General features: G+C 41.7%; 1 protein-coding gene across 1 annotated transcript; it reads right to left on the reverse strand.

Annotated features, from left to right (window-relative positions):
• Positions 1–208: 208 nt before the first annotated feature.
• On the reverse strand, positions 209–18747 carry LOC115173568 (major histocompatibility complex class I-related gene protein-like). The gene is made up of 8 exons (XM_029731795.1): positions 18477–18747; positions 3025–3297; positions 2602–2895; positions 2216–2500; positions 1899–2018; positions 1719–1742; positions 1295–1341; positions 209–602 (listed from the first exon to the last, which is right to left on the reverse strand). The coding sequence occupies exons 1-7, from the start codon at positions 18538–18540 to the stop codon at positions 1310–1312; spliced, it is 1092 nt and encodes a 363-aa protein (XP_029587655.1). The 5' UTR covers positions 18541–18747; the 3' UTR covers positions 209–602; positions 1295–1309.
• Between the last annotated feature and the right edge of the window lie 4039 nt (positions 18748–22786).

The following is a 22786-nucleotide window of genomic DNA, read 5'->3' on the forward strand; positions in this document are numbered from 1 at the left end:
TTATTTTTTGGTTACTACATGATTCCATATGTGTAATTTCATAGTTTTTTACAATGTAGAAAATTGTAAAAATAAAGAAAAAACCTTGAACGAGTCTGTGTGTCCAAACTTTGGACTGGTACTGTACCACTCTAGGCTTATATAACCCTGATCTAGTACAGGCCTAGTTATAATCCCTGAAGAACGATATAAATACCTTAAAGATGCCTCTCCATACAGTAACATCCACTGTAACAGTAAAACAATTAAATATACGACAGAATACTTTCATTGAAGAGAATGAGCTACATCAACCCCAATGGTACCTAACTCCCCCACCCCTTAAAAAAAAACGGACCCAGTACAGGTCTAGTTTAAACCCTCCCCCCCACACACACACACTTGGAAGTTCCAAACCTTACACAAGAACAGCAAACACTATGAAATGCAGAAGTTTTTAGCATATTGCAACAAAGTAACTATCATTTCCATCACTAGCTTATGAGAATGAATCTGTGTAACTGAATAGTGTTATCAATAGCCATCCTATAAAATTATGAAATTAATTGAGGTTCCTTTGTGGTCCGGTCAGGAAGTTTGGCCACCAATGGTCATCTATCCACCTGCACATAATTAGATAACATGGAAAATATGGGAATTATTAGATTGAACACGAGTTACAGTCCAAAATGTAGTTACACTGATTACTTATTATTACTGAGAAGGAAAAACAACTCAATCAACAATTTCAGACAAAGCAGTCATCTAAAGTACTGCAAAATCTATTTCATCTAAATGAATTATGGGTTACCTGTACCACATAGCTTTTCATTTTAATTACCCATAAAATAATACATTTGAATAATAATTGTCCTTAAGGATTATATAATAATTCTATATAGCCCTGTCTAGCCCCCCAAAAGGATTGAAATATCATAAAACCCTTTTGTTAATGAAACATATACTGATTGTGTGGTAAGCAAACAATATGCTATTTTCTTCTCATTGCTTTTTTAGTGTATATGTGATTGATAATAGTGCCTTGTTCTGTTCTCTGGCATATTGTGACTCAGATTTCCCTGCATGTTTATTATCATACTAACATTGCTTGTCTTATAGAGTAACCAAGGAAACCTTTGGACTATGGTGAAGACCACACACAAAATCTCTCATATTAGGGTCAGCCATTTTCTCAGTCTTTTGAAAACGGCAAAACCAAAATCATTAGGCTAGTATTTACACATACTTGTATTCTGAAGCAACACCTAACCTAACTGATTTAGTTTATTTGTGTGATTGAAGACTGTTGTCTTACCTTGCTATTTCCTTTTCACACCATTACAGCCGCTCCATTGCCATTAGCTGAAGAAAAACACAGGAAGATGTCAGTAGATGTTTGAATGTATGGCTACAATACAATTCTACAGTGTCCCGCGTGGATCAGTTGGTAAAGCGTGGCACTTGCAACGCCAGGGATGTGGGTTAGATTCACACAGGGGACCAGTACTAGAAATGGTATACCCTTACTACTGAAAGTCGCTCTGGATAAGAGCGCTTGCTAAATTACTAAAATGTTAAATTATAAAACTCAGCCTTTGCTTAGTTTTGTAAATATTGTATGTCCATCACAGAAAAGCAACTCACCTTGAGGCAACACTTAACTTCATGTATTGTATTTTGTTTAGTTGTGGCATTACAGACTTTGACATGTATACAGAGGGAGCGGCTGTGATACTAACCTCTAGTTCTCAAGCCAGGAATCCCTTTAATGTGTAAAGAGAAAAATAAATAGAAATGTTACAATTCATATAGATTTTGGCCGTAGTGCCCACCTTTCATAGTAGTACCTTAGATAAAACTTTTCTTAACATTTAACAACAAAAATATGTAATTGTTAATTGATATAAATCAAGACCTACCAATTGTCCCTCTTCTGTGCAGAACAAAGAGGACCACCAAGATCAGAACTACAATAAAGGCGATGACTACAGCCCCAATGACTACAGCACCGACACTACTGCAATCACAACATTTTCCATCTGCAAAACAAAAGGCATAGTATATATAAAAAGCAACAATATGTAACCAGAAGCTAACATCAGTTTTGTTCCTGCTTCACTTGCAAAGCTGTTGCTAGTATGCTGTTCTGTTCAAATTAAAATTGTTTCCTGTGTTAATAACACAAAACCATATTAACCATCAATAACAACACTAAACCGAATTAACCATACTTTACCCCATTTTACCACAATTGGCTCCTTCAAAGCTCTATGGTGGACATAACATTCATACGTTTCCTTGTCTGCCTCTGGGATCTGCACACTCATCCTGATCTGGAAGGTCTCATCATCATTGGGTAGAACTCCTGCAGACTGCACTCCATCATGTTTGGTCAATAGAACCTCATTCTTCTTAATATGCATAACCACATCTTTGGGATAGAAACCTGTGGCCATGCAGGTCAGTTGGACATGTCCTGCAGTTTTGGCTTTTTTAGCAAATGCATAGACCTTTGGAGGGGCTAAAGAGGGAATAAACAGAGAACATTATTATTTCTGATCTCACATGTACAAATGGTCGTTTTGTTAACCATTCGTTAGGCTATACTATTTAAGTACTCACAATCAGCCCAACTGAATTCCTTGTCCTCATATTCCATGAATTTGGACAGCCAGTCTACACACTCCTTCTCCAGGTAGCCCTTGGTGTACTGGTTGAGGATCTGCACCCCGTCCCACTTCCTCTTAGTCGGCAGAGCTTGATCAACTGGGGCCACCCACTGCATAGTGACATCATCAAAGGCCAGGAAGTCGTCACCATCATAGCTGTATTGGTCGATGCCCTTTATGAATTTCAATGTGCCGTCACTCTGTTGGTCAATCTCACAACCAACCTTCCACTGAAGGACATGGACATCTGAGAGGAAAACCAATATTGAAAAAGAAGGTGAATGATGCCTCTATGACAATATACACGGATAACTAATGACCTACAATTTTAAAAGATTACCGGTGAGCATAGGACAAATTCCAGGTGTTCCCTCACCAGTGTTGTTGTGCCTCATGCGCTTCATCAAGATATCGACATTAACTTTGAACCACTGCTCCTTGCTCTTGCGTGACTGAGTGCCTTTTTCCCAGTAGTCTGCTGGCAGCTTCTCCCTAATCCAGTCCTGTTTGGGAATCTTCTTCTTTGACACACTGTCATAGTAGTCAATCTGTTTGTTGTTCATCAGACCCATGGCAGTGAACTCATGGATACCAGGCAAGTCTACTGGCTTTGACAGGGCAGTGTAGATGTAGCTCAGGGAGTAGGTGTCTGTAGGGAAAAACATTTAAACATTGACATCATTTGTCTGAATTTGCCTTCTCTCCATGTTACTCAGACAATGCTGTAAAACATGAATAGGAAATTACTTTAGGTCAAATATTTATCTATATCATAGGTCTGTAACGACCAACAAAATTATGTATTCAATTAATAGTGTCAGGGAGGCCTTGCATGATGTTGTCTAAATGGTAAGTGACATATCAATAATGAATAAGCCCACACTAGTGCATTAGTGAGAAGTGGGGCACATTTAGCAACTTAAAAATCAACCTATTTCATATTAATATATTAAAGGGATAATTCAAGATTTTGAGTCAGTTGAACTCATGGATACCATTTTTATCTCTGTGTCCAGTATGAAGGAAGTTAGAGGTAGTTTCACAAGCCAATGATAACTAGCGTTAATCCTAACGTATCCCTTTAACTAACACTATTGAAGTCAAAGATAACTATTTTAGCACATGTTGATTAGGCCAGTTGTAAACATATTCTAGCAACATTACAGGGATAGTCTGGGATTTTGGCAATGAAGCCCTGGATAACATTTTTATGTTTCTGCGTGCATTTTGAAGTTGCGACCCGTTTCGAGCTCCACATTTTTTGCCCAAATAAATAAATACATACAAAAGATTGGGGGGCTTGCCTGTTTTGCATGTAATTTTGGCATTAATATGAATCACATATCAGTTTGCAAATCATGATTTTATATAAATATATATATAATTGAGTTAATAAAGCTCAAATGCAGGTGTTTCAGTCTAGCTCAGTGCTCTCTGTGGTGGTGGTGGGCCAAGACAGCAGAAAATACGGAGCATTGCGCTGTGATTGGCTCAGTGTTCTGTCACTCATGGGGACACTACATCACCGCCAAGTCTAAGGTTAGACATTGGGTGCTACCATAGTTACATTAGAAGTGCCCATCCAAGAAGGCTCAAGGTTATTGGCCACAGATAAAATGATGTCAAATCATGTTATATCTTCAGTAACTTTGATTGGACTGAACATGTCAACATCATACTTTCAAAATCTTAGCTAGCAGTCATCATCATGAATCAAGTCGACAATCTACTAGCAAATCCTTTTTAATCCTTGTCATATGAAGAGAAATATGAAGATAAATTATAGATAAAACGTATCGGTGCTCATCGGCCATTGGACATAAACATTACACAACAAGTTGGAAATCGCAAATTCAACAATGAGTGGTTTGGTAGGAATCAGTGCCTAAATGCAAGCATTGCAAAGCAATCATTAGTCTGTGTCACGTCCTGACCAGCAGAGGGAGCAATTGTATTAGTTTTGGTCAGGACGTGGCAGGTTTTTGTGTGTTAAGTGTTGTGTTGGTGATTAGGACTCCCAATTGAAGGCAGGTGTGTTGAGTTGCCTTTGATTGGGAGTCCTATATAGTAGTGTGTGTTTTTCTTTGGGGTTGTGGGTAGTTGTTTTTGCACTGCGTGTTGTGTGCCTGCAAAACTGTTCCTGTCGTCGTGAGTAGAGTTTATTGTTTTCCCTGTGGATGCTTTACTTGTGTTTATTAAAAAAACTATGAGTATCCACATTGCCGCTGCGCCTTGGTCCTCCCTTCAACAAAACGACAACAGTTGTTACAGAACTACCCACCACAAAAGGACCAAGCAGCGCAAGAGGAAGGAGCATCGGGTGGATGAATGGACATGGGAGGACATCCTGGATGGCAAGGGATCCTACACCTGGGAAGAGATCCTGTCTGGAAGGGATCGCCTTCCATGGGAACAGGTGGAGGCACTGAGAAGAGCGGAGGCAGCAGGAGAAGGGTGCGAACGTTATGCTGGAACACGGCTGGCGAGGAAGCCGGAGAGGCACCCCCAATAATTTTTTTTGGGGGGGGCACACGGGTAGTTTGGCCAGGCCAAGGAAGAGCCGTAAGCCAGCTACCCGTGACTACAGGGAGGTGCGTATGAGGTGGAGGGCGCCATGTTTCGCTGAGGTACGCACCATCTCATCTATACGTACGCACAGCCCAGTCCGCCCTGTACCGGCGCCCCGCATGTGCCAGGGCGAGGTGAGCATCGAGCCGGAAGGGGTGATGCCAACCCTGCGCTCAAGACCGCCAGTGCGCCTCTACGGTCCGGTGTTGCCCGCTATACGCACTAGCATGGAGGTGCGTGTCTCCAGGCTGGCACGTCCTGTACCAGCCCCACGCATCAGGCGTCTAGTGCGTCAGCCCAGCCTCACCAGTCAGGAGTCGCCAGAGCTGCCCGCCAGTCAAGAGTCGCCAGAGCTGCCCGCCAGTCAAGAGTCGCCAGAGCTGCCCGCCAGTTGGGAGCCGCCAGAGCTGCCCGGAGCCGCCAGAGCGGCCCGACTGCCCGGATCAGTTAAAACGGCCTGACTGCCCGGATCAGTTAGAGCGGCTCGACTGCCCGGAGCTGCCAGAGTGGCCCGCCTGTCCTCCGGCCCAGCCCGAGTGGCCCGCCTGTCCTCCGGCCCAGCCCGAGTGGCCCGCCTGTCCTCCGGCCCGAGTGGCCCGCCTGTCCTCCGGCCCAGCCCGAGTGGCCCGCCTGTCCTCCGGCCCAGCCCGAGTGGCCCGCCTGTCCTCCGGGCCAGCCCGAGTGGCCCGCCTGTCCTCCGGTCCAGCCCGAGTGGCCCGCCTGTCCTCCGGTCCAGCCAGAGTGGTCCGTCTGCCAGGTTCAGCCCGAGTGGCCCGTCTGCCCGGCGCAGCTATCGGCGCCACCGAATTGGGCGACGCCGAAGGTGGAGCGAGGTCCACGTCCCGCACCTGAGCCACCTCCAGGATAGGTGGGTTGGGGAGGGAGGGTGTAGCACAGTGCCGTCGTTGACGGCAGCCACCCTCCCTTCCCTCCCTTATTGTGTAGGGGTTATTGTTTATGGGTTTTGTTGGGGTATTGGGGATCTTTTTGTGTTTTTTTTTGTAAGGTGCATTCCGGGGTCTGTACCTTGAGGGGGGGGGGGGGGTACTGTCACGTCCTGACCAGCAGAGGGAGCAATTGTATTAGTTTTGGTCAGGACGTGGCAGGTTTTTGTGTGTTAAGTGTTGTGTTGGTGATTAGGACTCCCAATTGAAGGCAGGTGTGTTGAGTTGCCTTTGATTGGGAGTCCTATATAGTAGTGTGTGTTTTTCTTTGGGGTTGTGGGTAGTTGTTTTTGCACTGCGTGTTGTGTGCCTGCAAAACTGTTCCTGTCGTCGTGAGTAGAGTTTATTGTTTTTCCCTGTGGATGCTTTACTTGTGTTTATTAAAAAACTATGAGTATCCACATTCCCGCTGCACCTTGGTCCTCCCTTCAACAAAACGACAACAGTTGTTACAGTCTGCTATTCAATGGAGTGGATGTGGGGTCCCAAGTCTAAGATTAAGGGTCTCTTTTCCTAATTTAAAATGAGAAACATTCAATATTGGCCATGCTGTCAATGAAGCATGATTTGTGCCTCGCTCAAAACAACTTTCAACTCGGAACTAAATCTGACTTTAGTGAGTTCAAGACAACTGGGAACTCGGGGGAAAAAAATACTTTTGAACTTTCATCCAACTCGGAATTGTAAATCGGGAACTCCAGCCTCTTTCTTGAGCTACGACCTGAAGATCAATGACGTCGCCATGATTCAACCTTTTTTCCTGAGTTCCCAGTTGTCTTTAAAGCACAATAAATCCAGAGAATGCCAGAATTTGATGACAAAGTTTGATGCCACCTTCCTGTTCCAAGTGAGCACAGCACAAGGGGAGTCCAAAAATGTATTGTATGCTGCTGCATAAAGGATATAATACTAACTGTATGTTGTGTAGTAAGCTTTTAGTAGCCCATGTGCCTCACCCTAATAATTTGGTCTATTTTCACCTTTTAATTTCGACTACTGTTCTGACATGGCGGTGTACATGTAGTCTATAACCTGTTTTTGAGAAATGTAATCATCGAATATTGTAAGAGCTTTCATTGTCTGCTTATATACCCCCTTTATTTATCCTACGGTTCTGACTTGGTGTACAGGGTGAATACCGTAAGGATGGCCCATGTTCTGAATTCTGTCACTGTACATTTCAAAAGTGCTGAACAAATAGTAATATTGACTATGTCCATCCTAGCTCACTCATTAACGTCTTAATCGAAATTATGGATGGCCTCTTATCCACTTCTTGTCTTCTTATGCCATAGTTTGTACATCTCAATTGTCAGTAGAAACCACATTTGTTTAAGCAAGTCAGCCAAATCAGGCAGTAAATGAGGCTGAATTAACTGTTTCGCTGCCAGACTAGGCTCCGCTGATAGCCAGCTGTAGCAGTGGTATAGTGCAATTAATGTATTGTTTAGTCTTGTGTAGTGGCCTTGCTGGCATGCATCCCACTTGTATGTATTTTTTGACATACCAAGATTTACATGTTAAAATTACCACTGACTAGTGTTAGCGCAATGACTAAAAGTCTATGTGTCCAGCTAGTTAGCATTGGCTCTCAAAAGTACCACTAACTGCCTTCATACTGGACGCAGATACCTAAAGAATGGTATCCACGAGTTCATCTGACTCTGGGGAAGTAGATAATGGGGCTTTATTGACAAAATCCTGAACTATCCCTTTAACCCAACACCTAGCGAACTCATCAAGAGCTTCGGACCGGTGAGTGCCGAAAAGGTGACACTTTCTTTTGCACCGAAACATGCACAAAATTCTGATTTTTAACTAATTAAACAACAAAGAATATGATCTACATGATCAGTCTCTGTGTAAAATAAAAAGTTGTTAATGTGAACCTAACTCACAGCAAAAAAATTTAAAGAAAGCAATCGAATGTTATTTGGTGCTTAGACTTTACTGCAAATGACACTCAAGTCTTGAGAAAAAACAATACACTAATATTGCAGTTAGCCATGACAGCCTTTATAATAGAACGCTTGCGACCACACACATCTAAATATTGCACTTGGGGAAAAAACATCTTAAAGTAGAAATAGAATGAAACAGGCATTCTATTTTTGTGCTATTATAGTGGCCACTATAGTAGACATCGATCAAGTGCACAAGGCTACATGTGTGCAAAAATAACATTCACTGAGTAAAACATGTAATAATCCCCCTCACTCGCACATAAGTGTTACTGTCAAGATCAACACAACAAACATCTTTGGGCTACACTGCACATTATTACATTGTACACTTTCTGCCTGTGGACACCTGTTCTACAATGTGCCAGCAGAGCATGAGGCCCTTTGTTGGCATGATTGATCTCTTTCAGGCAGAGAGTACACCTGGCATACCCCTTTTAATCCACGGTATTGAAAAGGTGAGTGGTGTTCATTTCACCTCTATAGTGGCATCCAGCTTAAGCTAGGCCCGGCTCCAGCTACACTTGATCCCTGAATCCACTTGTTTAACAAGCAACGCCTCATTTTCCACCTAATTCTCTCATTCTGAAAACGAACCACATACTAGAGGGAAAATATGAGTTTACAGATAACTAGCTACTAACTAGTTAACATTTCACACAGATTGTCATGGTCCAGTAAGCAACTAACGCGTTATAACTTGACGAATGGCAAGGAAAAGTATACCAGTAATTAGGGATGCACGATATATCGGTGAACATATCAAAATCGGCCGATATTAGCTAAAAAATGGTAACATCGGTATCGGCCGATGCCCGATGTGCAAAACCAATGTCGAAGCTGACGTGCATAGCTATATAACGTAGGTATGTGACATAATGACGCCATGTAAAATTTTGCGCTATACATGCAACACACCATTCCTAAACTAGCCCAATGTCTGCTGTGTGGATCTAGCAGTCATTTGAAAGAGTAACAAAATTTCAGCTAGACAACTCAAAGGCGAAATCCATTAAAGCCAAGATACAGGAATTCATTGCCCTTGACAATCAACTGTTCTCTGTCGTGGGTGATGTTGGCTTTCGCCAACTGGTCGAGCACTGGTACACACAACCAAGTGCACTATTTTTCAGCTGTTACCCTACCAAAGTTATACAGTTATAGCGTCACTGCTATTAGCATCACGATATACATACTATAGAACGCTGTTTGGGTCTTTGCGTGTCAAAAAATATATAGTAGCACTGTCAAAGCTGTACAAAAAAGTCTGCAAACACTGGCCACGAACGATGTGTTTACATTACTGCGTTGGTAATAAAGCATAATTTGTTCGGCCGCAACTTCTGGGGTAGCTAGCTTTAGCTTGGAACCTCGTTAGCACCTGTGGTGGATGAATCAGAATTAGTTCAGTAACACAGATAATTAAGGTGTCTTATCTGCATAATATGCTTATGTGATATACTTGTTATTAGAATGTATCCCTTCGGACTCTGGTGTTGGCAATTGCACTTCTTCCCTCAGCTGGGGCTCAATCACTTGGGGCCCAGAGAGGGGAGAGGTCAGGCTTGTCTTTTACATGTCTCTGGTGCTATGCAGAATATCAGAAAGGGAAGAGGACAGGATGGAACATTGTCTTCATATGTGAATGTGTCTTTACCTATTCTTAAACCATGTGAAGGGATGGCGGGATTAATGGGGAACCAATTACTTGTCTCCACAATGTCTGTGCGCAAGTTACTCCCTCCTTTGGTATTGGGGAGGTGTATGGCAGTGTCTGGAACCATTGTATGTCCTCTCTGACGTTACACTTATCCTGGGATAGTGTATGACCTAGAGGCTCACTCCCCTCAGTGAGCTTGTCCAGGAGTGGGGTCAAGAAGGGGTTTTACTTAAGATGGGAGTATCTACAGTTGACAATTGAGTGATGCCATTGGATGAGTTGGTGTTTTTGTGCTATGAAGTACCAGGAATGAGATTAGAACCTCGTCTTAGGGACCAAACTGAACAATAATTTATAGCGAATGCTATCTGGCTACGGGATACTCCTTTCTCATTATAAAGTCTTCCTTTGTGAACTGTTCCTAATATCTGTGGTTTGCTATGTCAACTAGGGGGTGGATCTTTGCTATAAACGATCTCAAGGGAATCGTTGAAAGTCATTGCTATTGCAAAAAGCTCTTATTATTAAAGATGTAGTTTAAGTATAACTCTGACTGGTGTGTGAAGTTTGCCTCTCCTCATTTGGTAAAACAGAAATTAACCACCTCACACCAATACAACCAGCCTGAAAACTGACCAGTAGAACCTGCAGTCATTTTCATTATTCTTAGCAATGATTTAGAAATCCTTGTGAGTAAGTATTAGCTAGGTTGCCACTTGTTGTTCACCTATTGAAATTGAACTTCAGTTCATGAAAATAAATAGCTAGTCAGCAACTTAACCCTGTTCCCCAAAGCTAAGGTTATAAGCAGCCAGCTAGCTTCATCTGGCTAGTGAGGCTCGACCACACCGGGTTATGTGTTGTGAAGCTAGCCACAATAAGGATTAGGCACAATAGTGGAATTTGCGGTTTGCCTTCAAAATAAAAGTATGTAACTGACAGTAATGCAAATTAATACAAATAGTAGAAATATGTCATACTTTTATTTTGAAGGCTAACCGCAAAGTCCACTATTGTGGCTAGCTTCACATAGATGGGTCCGACCACCATTAATCAAATAAGAACTGTCTTATAAATTAGGGCTATTTTAGATGACACCTGTTAGCTAGCTAACTATATAGCTACTGAAACAGATGTTGTGTTATTTCACACATCAAATAGTGTTATTTGACATGTATCTTTTTTGACACGCAAAGACCCAAACGGCGTTCCATAGAAAACCTGGTTGAGAATGAAACGACTGAACAAATGAACAACGAAACAGCACAGCAAGTAAGTGAAAGAAATGTTGATTATGTTTTACTGGTAATGGGGACATACGTAAATGCCAACAAAATAATGTTTTGGTCACTGTGGTGTGTGTGTGTAACATTTATTTAACTAGGCAAGTCTGTTAATAACAAATTCTTATTTACAATGACGCTGGGCCAATTGTGCGCCGCACTATGGGACTCCCAATCACAGCCGGATGTGATACAGCCTGGATTTGAACCAGGGACTGTAGTGACACCTCTTGCACTGAGATGCAGTGCCTTAGACTGCGTCTGTGTGTTAACTATAACTGTACTAGAATGCTTAAAAGGCCGCTAAAATTGTAAATATCGGTTATCGGAATCTGGTTTTTTTGGCAAGGAAAATATCGGCTATCGGTATCGGCCAAAAAAGTAATATTGGTGCATCACTACCAGTAACGTTAGCGCATCTGATGTTGTAACATTAGCTAGGTAACGTTAGCTGTCTGACTTTATTAGCCAGCAAATTTTCACACCATAAACTCAATTACTTGATCAGTTAAGTTGGCTAATGTTGCTCAACATTTCTCTGGCTAGCTAATGGAAATAACGGTGACTAACCCCATTCCGTACAAATTTGCACAACCGCAACATTCAAACGAGGCTGCAATGAAAACTAATGGGACTGTAGCGACCGTGTTGGCTTCACAATCTGGGGTGTGAACTACGTTTCTATTCCAGCGTTGATTGACATGGTAATGGCGCGATAGTATTGGAGAAAAATTGTGACGTGCCATGACGTAACGTACAACACGCATGAAGCAACTCATTCTGTGTCTTACAGCCTCTCTCCACCAGGTGTATTGTTTCTCTCGCCGTTTAACCAGGAACAGGGTAACACCGTATGCAAACCGGCCGTGCGCCATCGTGCACAAATTGATTTTGCCCCCCCACACCAAACGCAATCACGCCACGCAGGTTAAAATGCCAAAACAAACTCTGAACCAATTCTATTAATTTGGGGACAGGTCGAAAAGCATTAAACATTTATGGCAATTTTGCTAGCAAGCTTGCAGTTGCAATTCACATTGCAATAAGAGTATTCTTCCACTTACTTAGCTATGTCAACTGCAGTTATTCAATTCCCAGTTTCTCTCCCTTTAATTTCTACTTCTCAGGTGAGGCTGCTGTCCAGGTAAGGGTGTGATGTCTGTACAAAAACAAAACAGGCTATTTTAAATTACCCATATTGAAAAAATGTTGAACAATTAGACACCCTATAACCCACACCTACACACTCATGTATCAATCTGATTGATGGATTGTGTTGTGCAGTAAGCGGGCTCAGGTGTATAACTGTGGCTCCTTCCACCTTCAAAGAATAGGCAAGAAGGCCAACCATGGAGAATAGTAAGACACTTCATTATTTCTATAACTACGCTATATTGTTTGTCCGTTCATGTTTTTGAGCATAAAGAACTCTGCAGCCACTTACTGTGGTGTGGGCACCGGGTGAGGCCACACACACAAATTCCTGTTGAACACTGTCTCTTTAATTACCTTATTTTCTCAAGTCTCTCCTTCACTTCATCCCTCTCTCCTCTTCTCCCTAAATTCTCTAGGTTATATCAGCTGTGTCGGTGAACCCCTCCCGCAACTGAACTGGCAACATAGAGGGCACAGCATGATCAGAGGTGAGAGGTCACTTGGTCAGGTCAACAGGAAGTATTATTAAAGAGATGCTTTACATAGAAATACAGATAGAGATGCAGTAGTCCCAGAGTTAATGATTCAAGGTCAGTTTTGCATTTCACCTCCTGATTATTATGATGACTAACAATGTTTTTATTTTTTATTCTAACAAGGCTTAAACATGCTCTCTCTCTCTCATCTGCAGATTTGTTTTGATGTGAGAGAAGATGCCAACCCCAGTCCCATCATCGCCACCTCACCCGCTTTTAAGATAACCTTCGGGCCGACTAGAAACACTTACGTAATTTTGATGAACTGAGAGAATATTTGGGTTGCACTGCAATTCATTAATCATATGCTGCCTTCCCTACTCCTATGTTCTTACCGCTTTCCCTTTCTGTCTTTTACACCTCTCTTGGCCACCTCTTTCTTCCTCTGTTTTTATAATGCACAACAGATGTGCATTGAAATACAGATTGAACTTCTATTTATAACACTTGGATAATGAACTTCTTTCAATAAAGCGTTTCACATTCTCTACTGGTTGAAATTAAGTCTCTCACACCCATCCTGTTTCAGAACAATGCAGATGAAGGACATTAGATATTGAGATGACCTGGTTTTAGAGTATTTATATGATATTAGAGTATTTATATGATACATATGAAGTGTAGTGTACTGTTTTTTAAAATTATATTTATGTATATATGAATTACAAATCAGCCTTTAACTAGTTAAATCCTGTTTCTAGTCTATTAGTTACAATGTGTAACCATTGATGTCCCAGGACCAAGATTGGTAAACACTGTTGAAGTGTATAATTGTAATACATACATTCAGACACAGCATCATTCAAAGACTGGAATTTGATACTCCTGGTATTGGATATGACTGAAAAATAATCTCAAAGACATTCATACCTGAGCTGCACCTTTATTTGCCAAGGTAGAGTACATGATCAGTGAATATCTTAAATGTACAGGCTACAATGTGGGGATCTCATGCACAGTAATAACTACATGTATATACGACTTGCATCCTTGGGACAAAGTTATATTTTATTCTACTCAATCCATAGGCTTCATTAATGTCATTCAGACTGTTTTGAAGTTGATACAACTGGCTAGCATAGCTAGGTTCTGAACTAAAATGTATACCAAACCTTTGGGTCCATACACAGATCAGCTAGATAGCTAGCTATACATCAATAGGCATACAGGTAGTTTTATCCTCCACTGCACAATAAGCAATAACATAGCTTGCTATGTTATTTCATCTATCTGCATTGCATGGCAAATATCAGCAAGGCAAGTGTACAAAATTGTACATTCAATTTGCAGTAAATGCTTTAGCTAGCTAGATTATTTACATCCACTGTTACACAAGACGACAGCCTGGTTTGCTGGTTGTCAACTGAACATTTTTTGCATGATTCGTTATAATCACTTACATTTGCTTCCATCCTAGTATTTTTGTCAGCCATCTTCCCTGAAGAAAGTCTCTAGCCCTGGGTTGCATAGCGTCATATTCGTCATGGGAACCACTCGATATCACTCAGCGATCACTGCCTAATTGCCTGCATCCGTAATGGGTCTGCGGTCAACCCCTCATCACTGTCAAACGCTCCCTAAAACACTTCAGAGAGCAGGCCTTTCTAATCGACCTGGCCCGGGTATCCTGGAAGGATATTGACCTCATCCCGTCAGTAAAGGATGCCTGGTTATTCTTTAAAAGTGCCTTCCTCACCATCTTAAATAAGCATGCCCCATTCAAAAAATGTGGAACCAGGAACAGACATAGCCCTTGGTTCACTCCAGACCTGACAGCCCTTGACCAGCACAAAAACATCCTGTGGCGTACTGCATTAGCATTGAATAGCCCCCGTGACATGCAACTTTTCAGGGAAGTTAGGAACCAATATACACAGGCAGTTAGGAAAGCTAAGGCTAGCTTTTTCAAGCAGAAATGTTCATCCTGTAGCACAAACTCAAAATAGTTATTGGACACTGTAAAGTCCATGGAGAATAAGAGCACCTCCTCCCAGCTGCCCACTGCACTGAGGCTAGGAAACACTGTCACCACCGATAAATCCACTATAATCGAGAATTTCAATAAGCAATTTTCTACGGCTGGCAATGCTTTCCACCTGGCTACCCCTACCCCGGTCAACAGCCCTGCACCCCCTACAGCAACTCGCCCAAGCCTCCCCTATTTCTCCTTCACCCAAATCCAGATAGCTGATGTTCTGAAAGAGCTGCAAAATCTGGACCACTACAAATCAGCCGGGCTAGCAAATCTGGACCCTCTCTTTCTAAAAGTATCTGCCGAAATTGTTGCAACCCCTATTACTAGCCTGTTCAACCTCTTTCGTATTGTCTGAGATTCCCAAAGATTGGAAAGCTGCCGCAGTCATACCCCTCTTCAAAGGGGGAGACACTCCAGACCCAAACTGTTACAGACCTATATCTATCCTACCCTGCCTTTCTAAGGTCTTCGAAAGCCAAGTTAACAAACAGATTACCGACCATTTCGAATCCCACCGTACCTTCTCTGCTATGCAATCTGGTTTCAGAGCTGGTCATGGGTGCACCTCAGCCACGTTCAAGGTCCTAAACGATATCATAACCGCCATCGATAAAAGACATTACTGTGCAGCCGTATTCATCGACCTGGCCAAGGCTTTCGACTGTCAATCATCACATTCTTATCGGTAGACTCAACAGCCTTGGTTTCTCAAATGATTTCCTCACCTGGTTTACCAACTACTTCTCTGATAGAGTTCAGTGTGTCAAATCGGAGGGCCTGTTGTCCGGATCTCTGGCAGTCTCCATGGGGGTGCCACAGGGTTCAATTCTCGGGCTGACTCTCTTCTCTGTATACATCAATGATGTCACTCTCGCTGCTGGTGATTCTCTGATCCACCTCTACGTAAACGACACCATTCTGTATACCTCTGGCCCTTCTTTGGACACTGTCTTAACTAACCTCCAGACGAGCTTCAATGCAAGTAAAACTAAATGCATGCTATTCAACCAATTGCTGCCCACACCTGCCCGCCCGTCCAGCATCACTACTCTGGACGGTTCTGACTTAGAATATGTGGACAACTACAAATACCTAAGTGTCTGGTTAGACTGTAAACTCTCCTTCCAGACTCACATTAAGTATCTCCAATCCAAAATTAAATCTAGAATCGGCTTCCTATTTCGCAACAAAGCATCCTTCACTCATGCTGCCAAACATACCCTCGTAAAACTGACCATCCTACCGATCCTCGACTTTGGCGATGTCATTTACAAAACAACCTCCAACACTCTACTCAACAAATTGGATGCAGTCTATCACAGTGCCATCCGTTTTGTCACCAATGCCCCATATACTACCCACCACTGCGACCTGTACGCTCTCGTTGGCTGGCCCTCGCTTCATACTCGTTGCCAAACCCACTGGCTCCAGGTCATCTACAAGTCTCTGCTAGGTAAAGCCCCGCCTTATCTCAGCTCACTGGTCACCATAGCAGCACCCACCCGTTGCATGCGCTCCAGCAGGTATATCTCACTGGTCTCCCCCAAAGCCAATTCTTCCTTTGGCTGCCTCTCCTTCCAGTTCTCTGCTGCCAATGACTGGAACAAACTGCAAAAATCACTAAAGCTGGAGACTCATATCTCCCTCACTAGCTTTAAGCACCAGCTGTAAGAGCAGCTCACAGATCACTGCACCTGTACATAGCTCATCTGTAAATATCCCATCCAATCTACCTCATCCCTATACTGTATTTATTTATTTTGCTCTTTTGCACCCCAGTATCTCTACTTGCACATTCATCTTCTGCACATCTACCATTCCAGTGTTTAATTGCTATATTGTAATTACTTCACCACCATGGCCTATTTATTGCCTTACCTCATTTGCAAACACTGTATATTTGCACACACTGTATACTGTTGTTGTATGTGTCGAACTGCTTTGCTTTATCTTGGCCAGATCGCAGTTGTAAATGCGAACTTGTTCTCAACTAGCCTACCTGGTTAAATAAAGGTGAAGTAAAAAAAATTAAAACAATATGATTGGTCATCGCCCAGCGGTCGCCGCTGGCGATTTGCATAAAGTTGAGAAAAGTTTATATTTTTCACCGCCTCCCACGCCACCTTTTGGGTCCACTTCTCACCGCTTTCCTGCCATTGAAATGAATGGGAAGCGGTGTTGCACCGCGCAGCAACCTGTGCTAGTGTATCATGCCCGTTGGGGGCAGCGATGCTAACTTAGCAATTTTGTTGCTAGATTTCGCAACTTTTCAGACTACCCTGGCAACTTGTTTTTCAAACAGCACCTTGCAACAAATGTAGCTAATTTTAACAATTTATTTGGAATTTTTAGCAACTTTTGAAAAGTGACTCAAAAGCTCATTTCAGCAAATTGCAAATCATTGTTGGTTGACTGCAGTAGCAGTAGTACGGGTGAATATAGTTGTCACAACTGTTTGATCTCGAACAAAACTTACAACATCAATCAACATGTCTCAATCAAAATTGTACAGCCAGAAGTACAGAAAAGAGTGGGAGTCTGTACCTGAACAAATGTCAAATCATATTTTTTGCCGAGATGGCCAGTCAATTTGAGTAACGTTATTGTGCATTCTACGTAATGACGCAGATTTACGTTATCACGCAATGACATCACAACGTCATTTAGCAACTTTTAGCAACAAATCAACCTGACTCTAGCAAATTACCCTGAAAATTAGTTGGCAACACTGGTTGGGGGATACCTAGCCATTTTTTGCGTCATCATGACTCTCAAAAACCGAGACAGCTGCTGTTTACTTCTGAAGATAACTTTAGCGTCGCCCTAAAAATCCGATTCAAATTCGACAAAAACCTTCAAATAGGTATGTAATGACACATTATATAAACTCTTTATAGTGTTTTATTTACATTTTAGAGGTGATAAGTTGCACTATCATGTAATAGGTTTCGCTTCCCCACCCGCCATTTGTAGTAAGACCCGAGGGAGCTCATTGCTTTCTTGAATCTTGCAGAGATAGGCATCATGAAGGTCTTGTCATTGATTTTTGTTGGAATGGGGAGAAATTGTGCTTTACAATGGTATTGATATTATATTTGATCTGGAAGTATTACGTTTTTTGGGAGCTAAAATAATGTCAATTGTATGGACCAGCGCGATGTACAAAAGTGAGTTAGTTAACATGTGTGTAACATTGCAAAATCATTATTAGTATATTGGCTCATGTAAAATTGCAAACACATTACAAACATCAAAACTGCTTTGCACATGTTTTACTTTGTGATCCAAAAAAAAGTAGAATGCGTTACTTGTTTTAATTACTTTGTAGCCGACCTTTATGCGCGTTCCTCCATCCATTGTATCGTTCACTGGAAATGTATTGCAATAAGAACACAAACATGTGTAAGGAACCGATCAAATATATTAATGAGCTTTTTTACTTTGCATGGTTGTTCTAAGCAAAGTAAAAAAGCTCATTAATATATTTGATCGGTTCCTTACACATGTTTGTGTTCTTATTGCAATACATTTCTAGTGAACTATACAATGGATGGAGGAACGCGCATAAAGGTCGGCTACAAAGCAATTAAAACAAGTAACGTTAGACTATTAAGCTAATAGACCGCAGCAGTATAACGTTAAGTTTTATGGTAAGAGATTTTAAAAGTATTATTTTGTATTATTCTTTTGCCACGCCTGGCTCCAATCTTTTACTTTAACATTTTATATTCGAGTGCACAACTTACCGCTCTGGCAAATACATTCTAGTGAAAAACATAAAACAAAAACCGTCAAATGAGATATATTCATCTTATTAATTAAACTACAGCCGTTTTCTTAAGCTACATCCCTATTTTAAAACGTATATGTCGATGGAACGCTCCTTCACAAATGTATGTTGCGTTGCGTTCCTTGCCCTTTGAAGAGTATTTCTATCCAAATATTTTTTTTTCTTCCAATGATTTGAGGGCTGAAATAAACCCAGCTGTTGTCAGGTAAAATAGAGCATTGGAGGTTTACGTGCCTGTGGCGAAAGAAGAAAAATATAGCCAAGGCTATGAAAATATAACACATTTTTACTTGAAATCAATGATTTTATAAAATCTCGAGAATAAGTCAAGAACAATAAATAAATAAAAATTCTTACAACTCTATCATAGGTTTACACAATTGTAACCTCTGACCTTATTCTCTTTATTTTATTTGAGGTACCTTTGAAACTTTTGAAATTGTTGTCACTGACAATTCAGGTGTAGTGATTTTTCTTTTGTTTATTTTCTTTACTTTAATGTTATTTTGTTTCTTTAGAGAAAATGTAATTGTAGTGATGTCCTATGTTCATTTGTTATTGTATTGCAATTTGACATTTTATTTAAAATAAAAAGGCTATCAAAATATTGTGACTTTTCACTATAGGTAAGATTGGATAACTTAAATCATGGACAACATAAATAAACATTCACATACCCTCAATAATTGTATTATGTAACAATTATGATACTTTATATTTTACATTGACATACATTTCCTGTTTATTGGTTTGTCAGTCTTTTTCCCTGATGATGCATATCTCATCATAATGTAATGATTGATTGCTCTGACATACAGTACAGGTCAAAAGTTTGGACACACCTACTCATTCAAGGGTTTTTCTTTATTTTCAATATTTTCTCAATTGTAGAATAATAGTGAAGATGTCAAAACTATGACTTTTAGTAACCAAAAAAAGTGTTAAACAAATCAAAATATATTTCAGATTCTTCAATGTAGCCACCCTTTGCCTTGATGACAGCTTTGCACACTCTGGGCATTCTCTCAACCAGCTTCATGAGGTAGTCACCTGGAATGCATTTCAATTAACAGGCTTGCCTTGTTAAAAGTTAATTTGTGGAATTTCTTTCCTTCTAAATGTGTTTGAGCCAATCAGTTGTTGTGACAAGGTAGGGGGGTATACAGAAGATAGCCCTATTTGGTAAAAGACCAAGTCCATATTATTGTAAGAACAGCTCAAATAAGCAAAGAGAAACGACAGTCCATCATTACTTTAAGTCAAGAAGGTCAGTCAATCCGGAACATTTCAATAACTTTGAAAGTTTCTACAAGTGCAGTCGCAAAAACCATCTAGCGCTATGATGAAACTGGCTCTCATGAGGACCACCACAGGAAAGGAAGACCCAGAGTTACCTCTGCTGCAGAGGATAAGTTCATTAGAGTTACCAGCCTCAGATATTGCAGCCCAAATAAATGTTTCAAATTCAAGTAACAGACACATCTCAAATCAATTGTTCAGAGGAGACTGTGAATCAGGCCTTCATGGTTAAATTGCTGCAAAGAAACTACTTCTAAAGGACACCAATAATAATAAGATAATTGCTTGGGCCAAGAACACGAGCAATGGACATTAGACCGGTGGAAATCTTATATTTCGAGTTTATTCTCAGAATATTGCCACTTTATACACACAATAAAATGTTACTTTATTCTCATGTATTTCAACTTTCTTCTCGATTTTTTTACATTTTTTTTCCTCAAAGTCTTTAATGTTTTAAAAGTACTATCGTGCCCAAAAAAAGTACCACCACCCATCACCGTTTATTTAGTTTTTCTTGAGTTAGCCCTAATACTCTTCCGAACGTTCTCTGACCAAAATAATATATTTTCCCAATTTTTGGAGCATACAATATAGCTCAGTATTATTTATTTTACAGTCTTTTTTGCTCATCTTTGTCAAGGGTGCCAATAATTATGGACCGGACAGTATGTACAGTATATCAGATCAACATTTATTTGTCACATGCAACAGGCAATTCACCTTACCGTGAATTGCTTACTTACAAGCCCATAACCAACAATGCAGTTAAGAAAATATTCACTAAATAAACTAAAGTAAACATTTTTAATAAATAAATAAAGTAACACAATAAAATAACAATAATGAGGCTATATACAGGGGGTACCGGTACCGAGTCAATGTGCGGGGTACAGGTTACGCACTACCCTCTGAAGCGCCTTACGGTCGGAATTCCGAGCAGTTAACATACCAGGCGGTGATGCAACCGGTCAGGATGCTCTCAATGGTGCAGCTGTAAAGTAGAACTTTTTGAGGATCTGGGGACCCATGCCAAATCTTTTCAGTCTCCTGATGGGGAAAAAGCGTTGTCGTGTCCTCTTAACAACTTTCTTTGTGTGTTTGGACCATGATTTGTTTGTTGTTTGTTGTTGACGTAGACACCAAGGAACTTGAAACTCTCGACCCGGTCTACTACAGCCCCGTCGATGTGAATGGGGGAGTGTTCAGCCCGCCTTTACCTGTAGACCACGATCATCTCCTTTGTCTTGGTCATGTTGAGGGAGAGCTTGTTGTCCTGGCACCACACTGTCAGGTCTCTGACCTCCTCTCGTTGTCTGTGATCAGGCCTACCACTTTTGTCTCATCAGCAAACTTAATGATGGTGTTGGAGTCGTGCCTGGCCGTGCAGTCATGAGTGAACAGGGAGTACAGGAGGGGACTGAGCACGCACCCCTGAGGGGCCCCCGTGTTGAGAATCAGCGTGGCGGATGTGTTGTTACCTACCCTTACCACCTGGGGGCGGCCCGTCAGTAAGTCCAGGATCCAGTTGCAGAGGGAGGTGTTTAGTCCCAGGGTCCTTAGCTTAGTGATGAGCTTTGTGGGCACTATGGTGTTGAACACTGAGCTGTAGTCAATGAAAGCATTCTCACATAGGTGTTCCTTTTGTCCAGGTGTGAAAGGGCCGTGTAGAGTGCAATAGAGATCGCATCATCTGTGGATCTGTTGGTGCGGTATGTGAATTGGAGTGGTTCTAGGGTTTCTGAGATAATGGTGTTGATGTGAGCCATGACTAGCCTTTCAAAGCACTTCATGGCTTCCAACGTAGCCATAGGGCGGTAGTCATTTAGGCAGGATACCTTCGCTTTCTTGGGCAAAGGGACTATGCTGGTCTGCTTGAAACATATTGGTTTTACAGACTCAGACAGGGACAGGTTGAAAATGTCAGTAAAGACACTTGCCAGTTGGTCAGCGCATGCTCGGAGTACATGTCCTGGTAATCCATCTGGCCCTGTGGCCTTCTGAATGTTGACCTGTTTGAAGGTCTTACTCACATCGACTGCGGAGAGCGTGATCACCAGAGTCGCCCAGAACAGTTGATGCTCTTATGCATGTTTCAGTTTTACTACGTGAGCATAGAAAGTATTTAGCTCGTCTGGTAGGCTCGTGTCACTGAGCAGCTCTCAGCTGTGCTTCCCTTTGTAGTCTGTAATAGTTTGCAAGCCCTGCCACATCTGATGAGCGTTGGAGCCGGTGTAGTACGATTCGATCTTTGTCCTGTATTGACTCTTTGCCTGTTTGATGGTTCGGTCGGAGGGCATAGAGGGATTTCTTATAAGCTTCCCGGTTAGAGACCTGCTCCTTGAAATCACCTCTGTCCTTTATCTCAGTGCGAATGTTGCCTGTAATCCATGGCTTCTGGTTGGAGTATGTATGTACAGTCACTGTGGGGACGATGTTCTCGATGCACTTATTGATGAAGCCAGTGACTGATGTGGTGTACTCCTCAATGCCATCGGAAGAATCCCGGAATATATTCCAGTTTGTGCTAGCAAAACAGTCCTGTAGTTTAGCATCTGCTTCATCTGACCACTTTTTTATAGACCGAGTCACTGGTGATTCCTGCTTTAATTTTAGCTTGTAAGCAATAATCAGGAGGATAGAATTATGGTCAGATTTGCGAAATGGATGGCGAGGGAGAGCTTTGTACGCGTCTGTGTGTGGAGTAAAGGTGGTCTAGATTTTTTTTTCCTCTGTACATTTAACATGCTGATAGAAATGAGGTAAAACTGATTTAAGTTTCCCTGCATTAAAGTCCCTGGCCACTAGGAGCGCCGCCTCTGGATGAGCATTTTCCTGTTTGCTTATGGCGGTATACAGCTCATTGAGTGCGGTCTTGGTGCCAGAATCAGTCTGTGGTAGTATGTATACAGCTTTAAAAAATCCAGATAAACTCTAGGTAGATAGTGTGGTCTACAGCTTATCATG

Source organism: Salmo trutta, chromosome 34 (assembly GCF_901001165.1).
Source record: "Salmo trutta chromosome 34, fSalTru1.1, whole genome shotgun sequence".
Taxonomy (NCBI): Eukaryota; Metazoa; Chordata; class Actinopteri; order Salmoniformes; family Salmonidae; genus Salmo; species Salmo trutta.